Genomic DNA, 20,655 nt, shown 5'->3' on the forward strand with positions numbered 1-20,655 from the left:
GTGACCACAAAGGTCCTGGAATCCCAGAATCATGTCTGTGCACAAGGAATGCAAGCCACTGACCACAAAGTGAGTGAGGAGGCCATAGGATCTGAAGGGAGAGCAGAAAAGACATTATGAGATGCTTGGGAAGAGAGATGCCATCAAAGTTTTGCACAAGAAAAGCTACAGGATTTAACGTGTCCCGCGACACTCTAGCTGCTATAGTTACAACTGAAGGAAAGGAGGACAGAAGACTGAGGAAAGTCACCTCACACATACAACAGTGACTTGAGTAAGGGGCAGGCAGTGGTGAGAGGTGAGAAGTGAGACAAGCGGATTCTGGAAATACTCTGAAGACAGAAAAACAAATGTAAGCTGTGGAACAACTGAGATGACAATTATGATGACAACTTAGTGTAGGAGTAGCAAGAAACTAAACAAACTCTGAATAAGTTTTGGAGTTAGAACCTAAAATATTACAACTAAACTGTAAGGGAGCTAGAGTGACATATGAATTTGGGAAGTTTTAATCTGAGCAGTCAATCAGATGCTAGGATAGAAAAATAAAAATTGTCTACGTCAGTTGCATTAGCCTTGTGTGTCCATTAGACACGCATAGACAAAAACAGACAAACGTGGTAACAGGAGCCTAGAATCTGAGCTCCGAGGTCAGGGATTTCAGGTGTGCACCATGACATCTGGCTGTTTTCACACTTTCTTAACAGTTTTTATTAAATTGTCTTACAGAAATGGAGTTATCTGCAGGTGGGTAATAAGTTTTAATTTTTTGGACAATACTCTTTGTAAGGCTGAAAAAAACCTATAATCTAAAAAGCAAATAATTGGTCAATATTTTGTTTTATACATACTAAAATTACTAATTTTGAAGGCTGTATTTCTGAAGACTACAGCATATTTTATTGTAACTATAATTTTTTTCCCACTTTTGCCACTAACATTTGAATGCCTTCTTTGTAACCCTTATAACAAACAGAAATAAAAAATACTTCTATAAGAAAATAACTTTAAGCCGGGTAGTAGTGGTGCATGCCTTTAATCCCAGCACTTGGGAGGCAGAGGCAGGCAGACCTCAGTGAGTATGAGGCCAGCCTGGTCTACAAAGTGAGTTCCAGGAAAGCCAGAACTGTTACACAGAGAAACCCTGTCTTGAAAAACAAAACAACAATAACAATAATTTTTAAAAACTCAGCATTTTTACTTTGTTAAACTAGATGTCAATTATGTAATTCAATTAAACATTGAATACAATTATATCCAAAAAGGAGAAGTGTATTTCTAGCTAAGCTGAGATTATAAATCATATGAATAATGAAAACAAACAATGAAAGACCTTAAAACATTTCTACTAAGTTCAGTATAAAATGAACCATAAGTTCAAAAGAAACCACCCAGCTCAGGTGTAGCTACTGCAAAAGGCTATGCTTACCCAGGGCCTTACAGGCAAACAGAGCCATGGCGCTCTGCAATCTATCTGGACGTAGAGCCTGAACAACAAGAACCTAAGACAAAATGGAGAATTCCATGAATAGATGTTTCTCAACAGCAGCATTAACTATACAATAATCAATGGTTACTAATTAATGTTACAGAAACACAAGAGTAACCAATGTTGTATACTATTTACTATGATTGAAACTGTCACACAATTATGAACCAAGAGTTCCCTTTTATGTCAAAAAGTCTTTAAAGCTTCTACGTGAAGTAAGCATAGGATGAGTGAAATAAGTCTTCAAGATCCTACATAGGGCCCAGTGGCCGGGGGGGGGGACAATGGCAGGGTAAACATTTAGCATCTGGCAGCTGCCTGCCTAACATCTGAATTACTATGTTTCTGCTGAGTCCTGTGTATCTGTAACATTCCTTTGATGTGTAAATGTTCACTTTCAGATGGTTTGTTGTTTGGTTTAAGCACATCTGCTGAGATAACATTTACTGCACAGGAAAACAGAGAGAATTGGCTTCCATAATGGACAGCCCAGAGAAGAGGCAAGTGAAGTACCATTTTCCTAGTGCACCGATTTCCAGAGCCATTTGCCAAGCTCAAGTTAAAGGCACCCACTGACACCTCAGGGCTCTGCTTTGAAATAGTTTTAAAAGCTCCCTTTCCTTCACATTGAACCCTCTCCTTACATACAACTCATTAAAATAAGTGAACGGGAAATCTATACAATTTATAGTTTAGCTGCTTTTTAAAAAAACTTCTTTTCCTATCACAGGATCCCACTTGGAACAAGAGGTACCAGGGACACCCACTCAGAAATGTTGCTAGGGTTCTGTCTGGGTGTGGTGGCCAAAGCAGAAAGACCTTCCTTCTGCACATGGATGAAGTTACACAATACACTAAAAGCAAAGCTTTTACTTAAATGGCATCTCAAGGACAAGGGAAACATCAGTTTTGGTTTTGTTCTGCACTCAGATAACATTAGATTTTACCTGCTGAAATAAGGAAACTTTCTTTGCAAGAACTGATGGAAACTCCTGCTCACACATTGAGTGGTGGTAGTAAGTGCGCCAGAGTGCCATGTCTTCAAAACAGAGGGTCTGGTAGAGACTGGGGAGAGTGACCTAAAATGGAAACCAATGTAAGGAGCTGCAACCATATGCACATAAACATACTTTATAAAAACTATAAAAGCCAAAGAAAACTAACGACTGTAGAGGCTTATTGCTTGTTTTCTACTTTGTGATAGTTGGTCTTACATTTCATAGTTAGAAACAGTACAGTGAACTCACCCACATTAAAGCCAGTAAATTACTCCCAAGACAGGATTATATCACCCAACATTCCTAAGAGATATTTTCTGTACATGAAGACATTGGTACCTAGCTATCTCCACCATCATCAAAACCAAGTGCAAGGCCCAGGGGCAGCACAGCTCAGCTCATGTTAAAGTGACAGTACATCTCTAGCAACAAGGATGCTCTTTCCAATCAAACTTTGTTATGGTGTTACTGAGGGCACCTCACTTAGGTTTCAGTTTCAGCCTTTCTTTGTGGAAGACTTTGTCTGTGGAACTCGTATCAAGACACTTCTACAGCAGCTTAGTAAGAATCCCCACCGTCACTCTCTCATCTAGTTACTCCCTCCCACCTTTGGTCACCTTCAGCAAGAATCATGAAAAGTTAGTTAAGCCAGAGTTCTTTATATCTTTAGCTCATGTGGACACTGACATCCAGCAACCACCCACCTTGTTCACTGTCTGCATTCCTACCTGTCTGTGTCTCCTTCTGAAATGAAGTCACTACTATACTGAAGTCCTGCCCTACAGTATGTGTGTGTGTGTGTGTGTGTGTGTGTGTGTGTGTGAGAGAGAGAGAGAGAGAGAGAGAGAGAGAGTGAGAGAGAGAGAGAGAGAGAGAGAATTTTGAAATAAAATTCACCTTCTGTCCAACTCTGGTCTTTTGTAATATCAGCAAATCCTTTCAGAAAGCATGTTTTCTATAAACCCTATTTGCTTATGTGGTCACATAGTTTCCTTTGCTTCTAAATGTTCAAACCCACTCTGCTATTTCCTAAGTGTTTGCTCAACACTTAATTTTGCCTTAAACAAACCTCTCAGAGATTTACTCAAATATATCCATTCCTTCTATCTCAATGTTCCCTTTCCCCAGCTTTTCCCACAGACAGACTATATGAACAGAAGTACAAATCTGTACAGATGGATTTTTCTTTTAAAACCATGGGCGATCTGTGTCTGTAGTGTAGAACTTCATGCATAGACATGTAGACTGTTAGGATACTGTATCTAGCACCTGTACCCACATCTAAATAATTCTTTGTGCTGGAGAACATTTCATTATGTAACCTAAATAAATTCAACAATAAAACTTAACAATTTACATTTAACTTAATCAGTTTTAATAAATGATGGGAGAATTCTGAACAAACAACAGACTACTGAGTTCTTGGTAAAACAAGGTTTCACAGTGAGGTACACAGAGAGGAATAGGGGAAAGGTCAGCAGGTTGATTTAAGTTAGGTCAACTAAAGAACCCTGGCCATTGACACTTTAATGGCTGATAATAAGCATGAAGTGAATAATCAATGAAGAGTATAATTTATGACATGAAATCATTTTATCAACAAAAAATTTATGGGGAAAAAGGCATACAGAGTAGCTGTAAAAAGGCATGCAGTGTAGCTGTAAGAAGGCATGCAGTGTAGTTGTAAGAAGGCATGCAGTGTAGCTGTAAGAGCCCAGATTGTGAAGCACAGACTTCAGCTCTGAATCCTGCCCCCTTCTCTGTTAAATCAATGTGGTAACAGCAGCTGCCTTTGACGCTGTTGGAACTAAGAAATAAGAGCCATTTTTAACCTCTGCAGAACTGCTCAGAGTGAGCCACCAATAATTGCTGGTCATCTTTATTGTTTTCTCTGTTACTTTACAGTTGTAAGGAAAACAGGCCAAAGAAGGGAAAGAAGGAATAAAGTTATCAAAATACATTTGTCTTTTATCTCTACAAACACAACTAAGCTGAGGGGTTAAAAATAAGCTGGAGGAGGCAGATACTACAGTAATTATTTGGGATTGTAAAGAGACTTTAGTCATTACTGCAGAAATATCAACACTGATATAAATAAGGTACACATACAAAATGTCAACACAAGTAAAACACACAAAACAGAAAATAAACACTTTCAACAGGAACTGGGATACAGCTGACTAGCTAAAGTGCCTGCTATGTAAACATGAGTTTAGAACCCCAGACCATACATGAAGAGCCAGGCATGATGTCCTGAGTCTGTAGTTCTAGCTCTGGTTATCACAAACAAAAGGATCCCTGGTACTTGGCCATTCTATCTAACTCAGTCTACACAATTCATAGGCTCTGGGCTCAATAAAAAACCCTGTCTCATATATATACATATACATATACATATACATATACATACATACATACATACATACATATATATGGAAGGCAATAAAGTAAATACTCAACACTAACTTCTGACCTCCATATGCACCAGCACACATGTGCACAGACATACAGTATAAAAAAGACATATACATGATTTTAAAAATTAATAATAAAAAAAATACCTTGAGTGTTGCCATGGCCCAGCTTCTTTCCTGATCTATCCAAGATGGAAGCTGATCACGAATTCTTTGTTGAGAGTCCTTCAGTAAAAGCAATTTTCCTTAATGCATTTGGTAAAATTCAATTTTTTTAAAAAAAAACAATTGACTAACTAAGTTTGAAAACAAAACATTCTACATAATACTTCTTTATGTTTATTCAGTAACTATAATAAAATTCTATGTAACAATGTTAAAAACATTCTACATACTACTTCTTTATATTTATTAACTATAATAAAATTCTATGTAACAATGTTAGAAGCTCACTGACACATAAAACATGCCATTCATTTTTATTATGCTTAACCATCCATTTCACATAAGTACTGGATGGACCTGGAATGTTTGTTAATTCACAGGGCTATAGGAGGCCCAGAGGCCCTTGTTCTCACATAAGCACTAGGGGGACCTGGAACGTTAGTTCACAGGGCTGTTCCTTCACAGAAAGGAATACACAATCTGTTATCTGCCCAGAAAGCTACATTCCTGCTAGCTGACCTTTGTGCTATCTGTGCTGCCAGGCCTTCCCCAAACCCTTATCATAAGCTTGCTTTTATCAGTCAATCTATAGAAGCCATCTTTATGGAGTCTGTCACATGTACTTTACAGAGACTCAATATAGTCAAGTCCAATTTGCATACTGTTACTCTGCTCCTCAGGAGATTTATGCATGCTTTATTGTGCACACAGGATTGAGTTAATAATCACTGGAAAAGTTTTTTTTTTTTTTCCCCAGGTTGTTCTGTGCTTAAATATTCCTTAAAATAAACTCAGGGTGAGACCCCCAAAGTTTGAGCCAACCCCGGCTGCTCAGTTGTGTGGAACTGAACTGAACTGCCTTGGTGCCTCCCATGGACGTTACTCTGCTGGTTGCAGCAGCTGCAGAGACCCCACAATGATGTAGATTGTGTTGCGTGTTCAGTGCATCACTTTCAAGATTATTATCTGATCAAATACAAAATTTATTTAAAAAGCTGTATGTTTCAATAGACTTTTTTTTCTTTTGGTTTTTTCGAGACAGGGTTTCTCTATGTAGCTTTGGAGCCTATCCTGGCACTCGCTCTAGAGACCAGGCTAGCCTCCAACTCACAGAGATCCGCCTGCCTCTGCCTCCCAAGTGCTGGGATTAAAGGCGTGTGCCACCAACGCCCGGCCTTCAGTAGACTTTTTAAAATCCTAAAAAGTAATTTTAAAGCTTCAGATATATAAGAAAAAATTAATTTCCCTAAAGATTATAACATTTTTCTTAAAACAAAATACAAATTCTGTGGGGGAAAAAAAGCAATGTTAAAATCTTACTATTTAATATTTTTCACTAAAAATGTAACTTTTCAAGTTCTAAAAATATACTACACCTGTTTTATAGTAAGGAAGCACAGGTCAGGACATATTCTTCTAATAAAAATATAATTTCAACAATAATTTTAAACTCCTGTGATGCAACTATATTTCATAAGACCCAAGGCAAGAAATCACACTGTAACTTACAGCTTTTCTCAGCATGTCTCCAACAATCACACCTGTAAACGTATCCCATTCCTAGTGAATGAAACATGAGGGACACAAAAAATATCAGAACACAACCAGCTAACATCATCTTCAATTTCTTATAAGGTATTTTACAATGCAGCTTCCCCAGAACAGAGGGAGAGTCCCTCCCACTTCTTCAAGCAGGCCAGTGTTAGGGAGTCATGTACCACTATAAAACATGCAAGACACCTATCAGAGCTAACTGTATTAAGACACAAGAGTATGTATACCATGTATGCCACACTCATCATCTAGACAGTTAACTGTGGTTCTTTCATGCTCTACTACTCACTAACACACATGCAGTGAAGTCCACCAAGGTTAAAAGTTGTTTGTGCTGTGTAAATTAAGAAAAGTAGTCCAGGAAAGAACAATAGTGCATATAAGACCTGAAAACATACTAACTATAATTTTAAAAATTATATGAAAGGTAGCTTAAGTTAGTAAAAGTTATTAGGATCAAATTAATATTCAGGAAAAAGTGAGCAAATAAGCAACAACATGTGGAATTAGAAAAAAATGAAAGAAGGCAGGAAGAACTAAATGGTCTGTGTTCCTTAACCACCCGACATGAAAACACAAAAGATAATTCAAGTCTGACCAAGCAGAGTTGGAGGGCAGTAGGTTGAATTTGGACTCTCTTAGCACCCTTGCTACTCAATTCTCCCTCTATGATATTCATACAATAATGAAAAAGAAAAACAAACAATTCTTTTTAAATTTAATTTTAGCTCAAGTGAGTATCATGAGTGGTTATATGACAGACCAGAAAAAAAGATGCTGAACAAATAAGACAGTATGACCCCATAGGCTCATGTGATAACTGTGCGGCTCCATCCCACCCCATTTTATCTGCTGACTCTTGACAGGTGTGCCCACATTACCACTTTCCCCCTTCTTGGGTTGCACTGCTTAGAACAGGAAAGCCAAGAGGTTGGCTCTTCTGGTATCCCCAGTAAGTGGGCCTGGCTCATGGTAAACCAAGTACTCTTGGAAATTACTGAGACTCCTTCCCTTCTGTCACCTGCAATCCTGAGTATACATCAGGGAAAAACAACTTCATAACAGCCCCTCACACAAGTCACTTAGAGAACATTAGTTTATATGTATACAACTTACAGCCTAAGTCATCTCTAAGAAAATCCTGTCTGCTATCAGATTTCTCTGTAATTCCAAGCATTCCCCCCTTAAATACTACTTACATTTTCTTGAAAAAGTTCAGGATGCATACCCCGAACAAAATGCAAAGCAAACATCAACTGGTCAGCCTGCAAAAAAGTACAGGGTTACACTTTGCTCTTTCTTAAAATTTGTCTTTAAAGTTTGGGTGCTATGGTTCTGTATTGTCTTTTCTCACCAGTAATAACCAGTGACTTCAGGTTCTACCCACATAGAACAAACCAAAATACTCAAATACTCTCTTGATTAAGAGAATAAATGTAAACACAATATTAACAAGACGATAAATATTACTTTGATGCCTCTATCAAGTATTATCCCTTCTGACAGACACACACACACACACACACACACACACACACACACACACACACACACACACACACACACACACACCCCTCACAGCATTGTTATATTTGTCTAGTCACTGCTTCCTTTGCACTACGAAAGGACACTGCAGTCTCCTCACGCTACAAAAAAAGAAGGAAGCCTTCAGTCATTCTGTGAGCCTTCAATTACCCACTGGGACCTGTACACTAAGGCTAATAATTCAAATAAGAACACAGATGAAGGAATCAAACTAAGGATTTTTCAAAGTCTCTGGATTTTTTGTTTGTTTGTTTGTTTGTTTTAAATCTTGTCATCATCCACAATTGAGCAAATATTTTAGATTCCTAAAATCTCTCATTCACTTTGCTGATCAGGTCAGAACGATTTCAGTTCAGTGTTAATTTATCACAATATGCTTGGGTTCTTCTTCTTCTTCTTCTTCTTCTTCTTCTTCTTCTTCTTCTTCTTCTTCTTCTTCTTCTTCTTCTTCCTTCTTCCTTCTTCTTCTTCTTCCTTCTTCTTCTTCTTCTTCTTCTTCTTCTTTCTTCTTCTTCTTCCTCTTCTCCTCCTCTTCCTCCTCCTTCTTCTCTTTCCTCCCTTGCTCCCTCCTCCCTTTCTTTTTTGGTTCTTTGAGACAGGGGTCTCTGTGTAACAGTCCTGGCTATCCTAGAACTCTCTTTGTAGACCAGGCTGGCCTCAAATTCAAAGAGATCCACCTGCCTTTACCTCCCAAGTGCTGGGATTAAAGGTGTTGGCCACCATTGCCTGGACTAGAATCAATTACAATATATAAAAACTCCATGGATTCCCTACTGGATGAAGGAAGGAAGATAAACAAAAGATGAGCAGGACACTGGATGTCTGCCAAGTCCCATTCAATTCCATACAACACTCCAGGAAATAACTAGAGGAACCCATTGGATTAGAATTAGCATGGTGTGACTCTTTATAGAATGTTATAGAACAAGTTCAAGTCTGTACTGAGTGTTTCACTGGTTGTCTGCTGGCAAGAAATCTCAAGCATCAGGTAGGAGCTTTTGAATTGCAACTTCAACACACTCTACATCTGAGTAAAGGGAAGTTAATTCTAAATCTCAGCCTCCTGATCCATGTAACAGTCCTACTGCAGGCATTAAAAAACATAAGGCTCTCACCTACCACATCTACCAGGTAATAGCACTCTGATACAATGATACAATGGCAGACTCATGGAAAACTACATAATATTGAAAGGGAAATGTACATTAAAACTATCCTTCCAATCCTATAATTCTTAAGAGACAGTAGAAACTGGACATTATTAAATCTAAGTCTCTACTACAGAAGTCAGGCTCCTGGCACCCAAGGAAGAAAGGAGTTGAGACAGCACAGAAACCAAGCCCTTGCTTTGGGTCTGCAGCTAACTCATGCATTTTAATGGGTGACTCTGTGCACAGTTACGATACTGTAAGGGAAGGAGGGTGGAAGGGATGCAACATGGAAAGTTCCAGAATCTAAGTAGAAGAAAATTGTCTAAATAGTGCTCCTCCCACTGCTCCCCTCATTGCTCCTCCCAAAGCTCCCCTCAGTTCCTCCAAGTGCTGTTTGAAAAGGTCCCCCCAGTGCTTCTCTGTAATGCTCCCTCTTGCTCCTCCTAATTCCCTCCCAGAGTTCCCCAGTGTTTTCCCAGACCTCCCTCTAATGTTCCCCAGTGCTCCTCCAAGAATTCCCCTGTGCTCTTCCCAGAGATCCTCCCACAGCTCCCTCAAATTTCCTCCCACAGCTTTCTTCCATGCTCCCCCCAGAACTTCCCCTGAAGCCTCCATGCTCCCTAACGTTCCGAATGCTCCCTGCGAGTGCTCTCCAAGTGCTCCTCCCAACACCCTCACATAAGTGTTCCTGTCCCAGAGTGCCCCTGGATGCTTTTCCCCAGCCATCTTTCCTACATCCTGTCATCATAATGGAAATCTGCATTCTATCTTTTATCCCAAAAGATCAATGTGGGAAATACTAACAGCATGCGTTACTTTTATGTAGTTTTACTAACATGATAAGCTTGGGGAAACCAAATATATAATTTATGCATTTCATCAAGAACTGAAATAAGTGTCCTGACCTCCCACAGAAAGTGAAGGGGCACAGTGAGTCACAGAAGCAAAATGGCTAGGTAGCTTGCTACTTGGCTCAGTTTAGTACAAGTCCACATTATCTGCTACAAAACAGATCAATCATTTTCTGTTGCAAGTCAATGTGCATTCAGTTTGATGTGACATGAATCCTATAGAGTTCACTGCTGTCACCAACATGACAACAGAGCTGCATGAGTGACACTCTGGCAGGCAGTTTAATGTCATGCTGACTGCTACAAACTCAGAAGGCTTTCACAAGGATATGAAACCACTTCTACCCTCATTAACACTACAGTATAAATCCTGAGGAATCTATCTCTTAGTTTATGATTGACCCACTTTCTCAACTTTCATCACTACCAGACACAATAGAATCCTGAAATCATACTCCATAGTGACAGAAATGGACTTTCTGTCACTACAAAACAGACATTTTATCTATTACAAACATCTCAGAACTTGTGGATCACAGTGACATTTTAGGACTTGCCAATTGCTCAAAATAGACAAACATTACTCAAGGGAGGCAATAAGAGACTCCAAGTGCACACTACAGGATTGAAGTCAGGCTTCTCAGCCTCTCTCCTACTATGACCAAAAGTTGCTTAGTACAACCTCCAAGTATTTTTAAAGGATAAAGTGACTTCAAAGAAGCAAGCCTCCACAGGGTCCACTGAAACATTAAATGCTAATACTGACTCTTTGCCAATTACATTATAGAATTATGGCATGGGCAATAACATCAAAGAGCCTGAATGTTTACAAATAAGAACATATAAACTGAAATACAAAAATACAAGCTGAAAGTAATGATAAAAGTGGAGCTAATAAAATGAATGCTTACAGTACTTTTAGTTTTAAAACATTTTTCCTTGAAAATTTCAAACATGTATCTTGATTCCACACCTCCAACTCCCTCCCACCAATTCCTCTCAGCCACTTGGCAACATATATCTTTCCCAACTTCATGGCCCTGAGGTAGGTAGGGGTGTGTGTGGGTGTGTGTGTGTGTGTGTGTGTGTGTGTGTGTGTGTGTGTGTGTGTGTGTCCCAAGTCAATAAGCATGTAAAGAAAAAAGGTGGTTTCAACTACCTCTGGATAAGAGTACCAACTAGTTCAAGCATAAACGAGAAAAATTCTCCACAATATCTGATAATATTCAACAACATTTAGAAAGCCTGACCCTTGGACAAGCAATTACACTCTACCCAGAAATCTACTGGATCAAAATACTTACGTAAATCTTCACACAAAGATGAGTGAAGATATGATACATAGTGCAGTCATTCATAATAACCAATAATGCAAACAAACTCTACTGTCATGTAACAGAGATGTCAAGAAAGACGCAGTCTGAGCATCCAGGTCTGATAGCCCAAAACCCCAAGTATTCTCAGGCCAAATCTTTCAGTCCTCACAGATCTGCACAGTACAGAATTCCACACATGCCCTCATGTACTAAGTCAGAATCAAAGCACAGGCACACTAAAAATACTGTGCAAAAATTCCTTTCAGAATATAGGTAATTTTTGAATATTAAAAAAAAACAGATTTTGTACCCAACCTTAAGTATAACCCCAAGATATTTCATTATTTATATGAAAGTACACCCAAAGCCAAAACTGCCTAAATGAAACACTATGTAGCATTTTGGAAAGGGGTAACTCAAACCCATGTGACAGTACACACAACTACAAAAATGAATGAGGTTCAGTATTTACAGTCATGGAAAGATCTTTGAGACCAACTGCAAACAAAGACAGGGGAGCAGAGAGAAAATGCAGAAAGGAAAAGTTTCTAACCTTTTCTAGGTATTTAAACACAATGATATAAGGAGAAGACCAGAGTATGAGCACATTCAAGAGTTAAATGAATCAAGAACTGGAGAATAATTCTTCAATGTTTTTTCTGTTATAGTTCCACACAGACTTTGAAATCTTCTGAAAATGTTTCCAAGTTTTAATCATATTGTAACATTTTGGGCACTAGAGGAGATAACACCTTACACATGTGTCAGGGATCACATGCTCTCTAACTGATGGGCTTCGCCACTGTAAAGATCATCCCTGAATCTAGGTAACAACATCTGGGGCAACAAGGCTTTGTGGTATCTGGTACAATCTGCAGTCTTCACACCTTAAAATCCAGGGCTAAGAGGTTTTCAGAATCTTAGTGAGCCATAAGCCCTTTGAAAGGGAGATGTACAGTTCCACTGAAAGCCGAACTCTGTAGATGCCAACTCTACGAGCAGAAGGTCTGCACAAACTTGCAAAGGTGCACTGAGGGTCTGCTCTGCCTCGACTAACACAGTGCTGTTTTCAGGATTTCTGAGTCCACATGACTGAACTGTGCTAATGAGTAACTCCTCAGACTTGGATACCTGACTTTATGTCATGAATTGACCCCAAAGACTGGTTCTAAAAGCCTGAACTTGGCTCAATTCATCAAGTCTCGGGAGTCTCTCAATGCACACTGTTCTAGATCCTTTCTCAGAGGAAGACATTTTCAGAAAGTTACACTTAATAACTCCAAAGCCTGCAATTCTTTGCCCTGAGACTCCAGTAATGAATAACAACTGCATCTCTCAACGTAGCTATAGCGGTTTAAATGAAAATGTCCCCATAGGCTGATATGGTCGAATACTTGGTTCCCCAGTTGGCAGAACCGTTTGAGGTGTGGCCTTGTTGGAGGCATGTCGCTGGAGATGGGATTTGAGGGTTCCAAAAAGAGACCACACAATCCCCAGTCAGTTCTCTCTGCCCCTGTTTGTGGATCAGATGTAAGATCTCAGTTACTACTCCAGCACCACACTTGCCCGCCTGCCACCATGCTCCCCACCACCATCGCCACGCCTGCCGCCATGTTCCCCACCACCATAGCCACGCCTGCCGCCATGTTCCCCACCATGATCAACATGCCTGCCTCCATGTTCCCCATCATGAGCACCACGCCTGCCGCCATATTCTCCACCATGATCACCATGCCTGCCGCCGTGTTCTCCACCATGTTCCCCACCATGGTCGCCATGAGTTCTCACCCTCCGAAAACGCTTTCTTTTATAAGTTGCCTTGGTCATGGTGTTTCTTTCAAGAATTAGAAAAGTCACTAAGACACCAGGGGACACTAGACAATGCCTAGAAACACTGGATTTTCACAAATGAGGAAAGCATCTACCAGACGCTAGGGATGGTGAACACCTCACAGACACACCAATGAATAAAGACACGTCTCCAGATGACAATACTAGGCCTGAGGATGAGGAACCTGGGCTTGCAATGACACGTTACCCATGGTTAACCCCCTTTTTTAGTAACCAGCAGACCACACTGAGCAAAGGTAGCTAGCCTGGTGTTAACTCTCCTGTCCTCACCTTGTCTTTTTCCTCCCCACTACCTTTTGGCATGTGGTAAGAAATTAAAGTGTGTGATGAATTGTATTCTAGAAAAACATCACAACTGCCCATTTCAATACTTTCTGAGTAAGAAAGCTGCTCTAGAACTGTCAGTGTCCTCTAAGACCGAGGAGTGAGGAGCAGTGTATATCTAATGAATGAGTCCTTACCTTAAACAGGCATCGGCATATATACTCATACACCATATGCTTCAATGAGCTGATGAGACACTGGATTCTCTGTTCTGTATTTTCAGAGTCCTGTAGATAAGAATTTGAAAACCCATTAAGAAATTTAGAAATTTTTACAGATATTTTAGAGTTGAATCACTCTTAAAAATGATTCTCCAGACTCAAAGCTGGTTCTGAAATAACTATCTTTGCCCACAAACCCCAAGGAATTAATAAATAAGTACACTATACTTGTACACTAATGCAGTATTTATAGTATTTCCTGAAATGTATACAATTAAAACTTTTAATAAATGGAAAATAAAATCAATTTCCATTAGAAAATAATGAAATTCCAAATAGTACTAGTTCAATTACCACATACCACATACCACTCTGATACCAACAGCATTAAAAACACAACCTATTTCAGCATGAGGTAAGGCTATTTAAATCACCTGAATTTTATTCACCAATCTAGCCCAGAGGTGCTCTGTTCCTCACTTCAGTATGATAATAGAACCAAGCATGCCAGGTGGGATAAGCATCAATATTAACTTTGAAAATGGTATAATAAAAATCCCACATCTCCAGTATTCAGACTGACTCAGGAATTGTCCTACATAATAGTCACAATGCCATTATTTTACTAATTGTTATTTCCAATGACTTATAAAACTGGGACCAGCAAGATGAGTGGGTATAGCAGCTGGTTGCTGAGCCTTCCACATAGTGGAAGGAGAGAACAACTCCTGAGTGTAATCTACAAATACATATGCACGCACGCACGCACGCACGCATGCACGTGCGCGCACACACACACACACACACACACACACACACACACACACACACACACAAAATATACATACATGGCACGCACACACATGGATATACACACTCTAAATAAACATATGTAAATTAAATAAGGAAAGAAGACAGGGTGACTGGACAGAAATGCGAACAGAGGGCTGCAGAGGGCTTTGTTTTCTCCTAATCGAAGTAAGAGTTCTACATATCACTTGGAAGTCATTTAGAGAACACAAGTCTTGTAATTAAATTAAGCAGCTTATAATTTTGTGTTTGTAACTAAAGGAACACAAACTAGTGAAATAATTTTAATGGTTGAGGAAATATAGCTTGGGTTACAGTGAAATATGTGAAACTGGAACAAATGCTAAGAACTGTTTACTACGTGATCTCGCATGTAAAATGAAGAATTAGTCAATAAAATGAACTTTATTCGAAAACACTTGTAAGCTACAGTTTTTTACTCTACATTTGTAAAATTATATGAAAAAATTCAAATGTGCACATATCTACACATACCTACACATAACTACACATATCTACACATAACTACACATATCTACGCATACCTACACATAACCACATATCTACACATATCTACACATGTCTACACATACATGGATCAATACTACCAATGGAATATTGTCTAACATGGAACTATTGTTACTGAGAAGTATACATATTTATATTTTTATAAAAATGTTTTGACTAATACAGTACTATAAAATACCCTGTTTGGTTACATATGGAATAGTTTTCAATTTTTAAATAACTGTCAAAACTAAGGACCATGGTTATAACATTTTTAACATTCCGTATCTTCTTGAAATCTATTGTTTGTCTAAAGGAAACTACATACTCTAGTGAGATGGAGCCCTAAAACAAGGAAAGAAGGATTTTCAGAATCCAAGAGATGACGAGAATGTGTGAGGAGTCTCAGGCAGATGTGACATGCTTTATTAACTAGTACACAGATCACCATGGAGACATGGGCAGATACACACAGACTAAGGTACACACTAGGAAAAGGCAAACACCACACAAAGACACTCACCTCTGACTCCATGGTGTATTTGTACAAAACTGACACAAATTATGGCATAGTGCAGGAAATGGTTACATAAACGAGCACAGCACCACTTACTAGCAGTCTCCTGGATACCCAGTGTCTACCATCTTTCTGGACCACTTTGGATACCCTCATCAGTCATGTTGTATAAACCTTAAATGCCCCTTATGACCTTCTATACCCTTCAGTTATAAAAATGTTTCTTTTTTACCATGACAAAGTTGGTTAACTTTTGCTGGCAAAACCTTTCCCCAAAGCACAAGCTCTTTATGGAATAAAACTTTACTTCAAATTTGATTATATGAACAATATCAAATAGTATGTGAGTGGGAAAGGTATCAGGAAAAGTAAAATCATTTTTATAATCAAATGAAGGACTGTAATGCATTCCTTGGTGAAATTACTAAGCAGTCAACACCAGTAAAGATTCTATTCCAAAACAAAACAAACAAAACAAAAAAAACATGTTAGCATTATACCAAATGCAAAAACCATCATACACAATTTTGATGGTATTTATTTTGCAAAATTATTTTTTAAATCAAGTAAAAAGGTACAAAATAAACTCAAAATAGTTACAATACATAATAAAAGCTTAAGGTTCTTTACATGTATGGAAGTCTAAAAATATTAATAGCATAAAAGTAATAACTGTGTTCAGCAAGAGAAAAGTACAAATATCAAACATAACATCACTCATCGTCTCATAGGTGATCAGACACTTGGGAAAGCAGCTGTACAGTAGTACAAGGAAGAAAAGAAATGCAGCTGTTGTTGGCTATAATACCAACAGAAAGGCTTCATGGAAACAGTTAATCTACTGACCTGTTTTTGTCTAAGAGTTTATTAATGTGCATTTTCTCCTCAGCTACCTAAGTCTAAGAATTTAAGGAAAAATTAGAGATACAGATTAGGGTGGGGTACTTATACATGTTATCAGTTGTTTTAAGTATGACACCCCAATTCTTGAACAATTGCATCACCAAGAGGAGGTGTCTACTTGCTCATTTTGAATATGGACAGATTTTTAGTTGTTTTGGTCAATACAAGTCTGCTAAAATGATGGCACCCTATGCCTGGGTTACATAATATGATTCCTTCTCTGTTTTATTCACTAGGATATATTATTTAGTGCCCTGACATTCATCTACTCTGCTGTTAGGAAGTCAACCCTTCCATAGTGCTTCTGTGGAACCTACCTCTCATCAAGTCTTCTCCCTTAGGTACCCAACAGGAACCTGAAGAATCTGCACCTGAGCCACACCCTCAAGTCCCAACTGAACTCTCAAATACACAGAACACATCCTTGCTGTGTCATAACCACATCCCTACTTTGTGAGACTCAATTGCCAAGCCTCTCCAAGGAGAGCAAGCCTGCAAAAGCAGTATACTATTTTGCCTCCATTATTGAGAACAATGCTTTGCCTATATTACATTCTCAAATGACAAGGATATAACTCAGCTGATACAACTAGGTAGACAATTTGTTACATTTACAAACACTTGTGAATTATTGGTGTTTGAGGGATCACTATTAACTTATTTTAGAACATAAATTGTTCCTTTGTTTTCAAACAATAATATAGTAGCTTGTTAAGAATATAAAACAGAGTTTTATAAAAAAGAAATGGTCTCTTTTAAATGAAGTTTAAAACTGCTATATGTGGTGCTCTGAAATACATAATAAAAGCTTTCTCAAAAAATGTATTAGTGTAAGCTCAATATTTAAGAGGCCTCTTTAATACATCTCTAGCATATCCAGCAACTTACCTGCTTGTTGTGCAGAGCTCTTTGGAAAAGTCGAAGAAATGAAGCCAAACTGAAACGGTACATGTTATTAATCTTGGACAAGTCAGAGATGATGAAGTACATCTTGCTGGCATTCTCAGCCAAAGGCAGATAGGCGTCCCGCTCCTATAGATCATTAATGGAGACAGAAGAGTGATCATCTTATACCAGTGCTTTACTGCCACCTGGAGACTGCACACATACCTAGCCACAGACTCTCTGTACTTATACACAACAAATGAAGATGAAGAATTTCTATAACTTAAGGTAATAGCATCTTTATACAAAGCTGAGGGCAAAATGTCTTCAGTCACTCAAGGTGCTATACAGAATGGATTCTGGAGGCAGGAAGTCCAAGGCTAACACACCAGCAGATCTGGTGTCTAGTAAAGGCCCATTTCCTTTTTTTTTCCAGAGTAGAAAGCAAGCAAGTCCCCTTTGCCCTCTTTCATAAGGCACAGTAACTCTCCTCCTGACCTAGGAGACCTTCACTTCACAAAGGTGCCACCTCTTAATCCTACCTCATCAGAGATTAGGTATCTGCATATAAATTTAGGAGTGAATCTTAAACATTCACATTATAGCAAGATATTTGAAATATTTTTCTAACTCTCACATGGTAGAATCACAAGTGGTTCATGGATTGATTGGTCTTAGTCAAAACCAAAAGTATTTGGAGCAAGAAGAAAGAATAGAATAGTCAGCAAGTATGGCCAGGTACTGCAAGGGCAAGATACGCCATCCCACAAGGACACTTCAAACAAGGAGAAGGGCAGAGGCAGGGAACGTGACTGTTAGAGGTGTGCACTTCAGAACACCTGTACTTATTAGAACAGGGGCTACCATTCTGACAGAAGACAACATGGGAGAATCATAGGTTAAATGGCTGCAAGGTTCTGAACGCATGTGGGTTCTTGTGTCTTTATCATCACAGCGCTACAACTACAAATATAACTCAGGTGGCTCCTACCTACAGCCCATCAACGCAGCACTATGTGAGAAGGCACAATGTCACAATGCTGTGGGAAACCCTGCGGCCAACATCATCAAACTTAGCTTGGCAATGGTAGGTGGGGTGACTGGACTAGAATCAGGCTTTGAGTTTTCATCTTATTCTGGTTTCAACAGAGCTCTCTCCCAAGCATACAAAGTAGTAAGTAGTAATAGGTAAGTGTAAAATGTGAACAGGAGTAGTAAAGGAGAAATGGAAAAGTCATCAAGGGGAACAGAAATAACTCAAGAATGTCAGCAAGCTAAAGGTCAGGCTGCTGCCCAGAAATCCACAGCGATTTTAACTCTGATTGTCTTGAGTTTGCTGCAAAGCTCAGTCACACAGTGCAGGAGAGAAAATGATACACACATTACACTGATGTGGGGTTGGAACTTCACTAAAGGAATCATCAAAGCATAAGAAGGATTCCACCCACAGAAACAGCTGACCTGAACATCAGGGAGCTCTTGCTCCCCAGACTGACAGCTGGGATACCAGCATGGGACTGATCCAGACCCCAGGAACATGGGTTTCAGTGAGGAAACCTCGGAAACCTCCGGGACCTCCTATAGTAGTTCAGTATTTATCCCTAGCATAGGTGTGGACTTTGGGAGCCCATTCCACATAGAGGAATACTCCTTGAGCCAAGACACACGGGGGTGGGCCTAGGCCCTATTCTAAAGGATATGATAGACTCTGATGACACCCTATGGAAGGCCTCACCATCCAGGGAGGGCAGATAGGATATGTGATAGGTAGGGTTTTAGTTGGGGAGAATGGTAGGGGAGGACGGGAGGGAGAAGGGAACTGGGATTGTCATGTAAAACAATCTTGTTTCTATTTATAATTCAAATAAAAAAATCTGCCAAAAAAAAAAAAAAAGGATTCCAAGCCATTTGTAAAATACTGGTTCATATCCTCACATTGACTGTGTTTACTCTCAACAGTGAAGAAAAATGTTTTAGAAGAAATAGTGTATAACCCAATTAGTATATTTAACTTGTCTTAAGAAAAGTTCTGTGGGGAATAGTGACCCATCCTTCTCATCCTAGCCCTAGCACTCAGGAGGCTGAAGGGAAGATCACTCAAAGACACGACTTGTGATGGCTATGTAGTCAATTTGACTATATCTGGAATGAACTACAATCCAGAAATGGAGGGCACACCTGTGAGAGATTTTCTGCCTGGATTAAGTGGGTGAATCCACTTCTAGATCAGACCTTCAAAGCAGGAAAACACACAACTTTGATCTGAATCTTAAGGCTGGAAGACACACACCTTTAACCCAAATCTTGAGGTTTGAAGGTAAACCTTTAATATGGACCATAGTATCTGCTGGAAGTCTATATAAGGACATAAAAGAAGGAGGCTTTTGTTCTTTGCCTGCTTGTCCTCACCTTGCTATCACTTCCATTCCTTCATGGCATTGAAGACTACCACTTTGGGATTCCAGCATATACAGAAGACCAGTAGAGACACCCCACCCTTGTAGGACTGAGCAACTACTAGATTGCTGACTTTCTGTTCACAACTAGCCATCATTGGATTATATATGCCTGTACATGTTCTACCAAATTAACACAAATACTTAAGATTTAAGTCATTCCAATAAATCCTATCCCATATATGGGGGGAAGAGGGGGAGAGGGAGAGAGAGAGAGAGAGAGAGAGGAGAAAGAGAGAGAGAGAGAGAGAGAGAGAGAGAGAGAGAGAGAGAGAGAGAGAGAGAGAGAAATACAGACTATAGTCTAAGACTATATATGAAAGGAAGGAAGGGATGGAGGGATGGAGGGATGGAGGAAGGAACCAAGACAGACAGACATCTAAGAATGGCGCCACAGTTTAGATGTCTAGATTTACAATCTTCCCTGAGAGTTAACAGCTCACCCATTGTGCCCATTGAGCCCATTGTGTTGTCAGATAGTAAAGGAAAGTTTAAGAGGTGGCATTGGGAGAGGTCTCGATTTATTGAATGGAGTCTTCAAAGAAGACTGACTGTCAAACCCTAGTTCCCCCATCTCTCCCTTTCTTCTCCCAGTCTCTCTCACACATACAGACAAGAGGTGGAGAGCTTTACCAAATCTTTCTATCATGGCTGCTGCCTTGCCACAGCTCCCAAAGCACTGAGTAACTGACCTTAAGCTCCAACACCCCAAACTAAGAGCCCAAATGAACCTTTTAGTACAAGTTGATTTCTCACAC

General features: G+C 39.3%; 1 protein-coding gene across 4 annotated transcripts in view; it reads right to left on the reverse strand.

Annotated features, from left to right (window-relative positions):
• The window catches only part of Dync2h1 (dynein cytoplasmic 2 heavy chain 1), a 204,859-nt gene that overhangs the window by 53,934 nt on the left and 130,270 nt on the right, over positions 1–20,655 (reverse strand). For all 4 annotated transcript variants that reach the window (XM_027415175.2, XM_027415174.2, XM_027415173.2 and 1 more), the window contains 7 exons: positions 17,445–17,588; positions 13,796–13,885; positions 7,820–7,885; positions 6,576–6,626; positions 5,049–5,126; positions 2,437–2,568; positions 1,430–1,502 (listed from right to left, as the gene is read on the reverse strand). In XM_027415175.2, coding sequence (XP_027270976.1) covers positions 1,430–1,502; positions 2,437–2,568; positions 5,049–5,126; positions 6,576–6,626; positions 7,820–7,885; positions 13,796–13,885; positions 17,445–17,588 — 634 coding nt within the window. The remainder of the gene's footprint in view (positions 1–1,429; positions 1,503–2,436; positions 2,569–5,048; positions 5,127–6,575; positions 6,627–7,819; positions 7,886–13,795; positions 13,886–17,444; positions 17,589–20,655) is intronic.

This window comes from Cricetulus griseus, chromosome 4, assembly GCF_003668045.3.
Source record: "Cricetulus griseus strain 17A/GY chromosome 4, alternate assembly CriGri-PICRH-1.0, whole genome shotgun sequence".
NCBI classification, from domain to species: domain Eukaryota; kingdom Metazoa; phylum Chordata; class Mammalia; order Rodentia; family Cricetidae; genus Cricetulus; species Cricetulus griseus.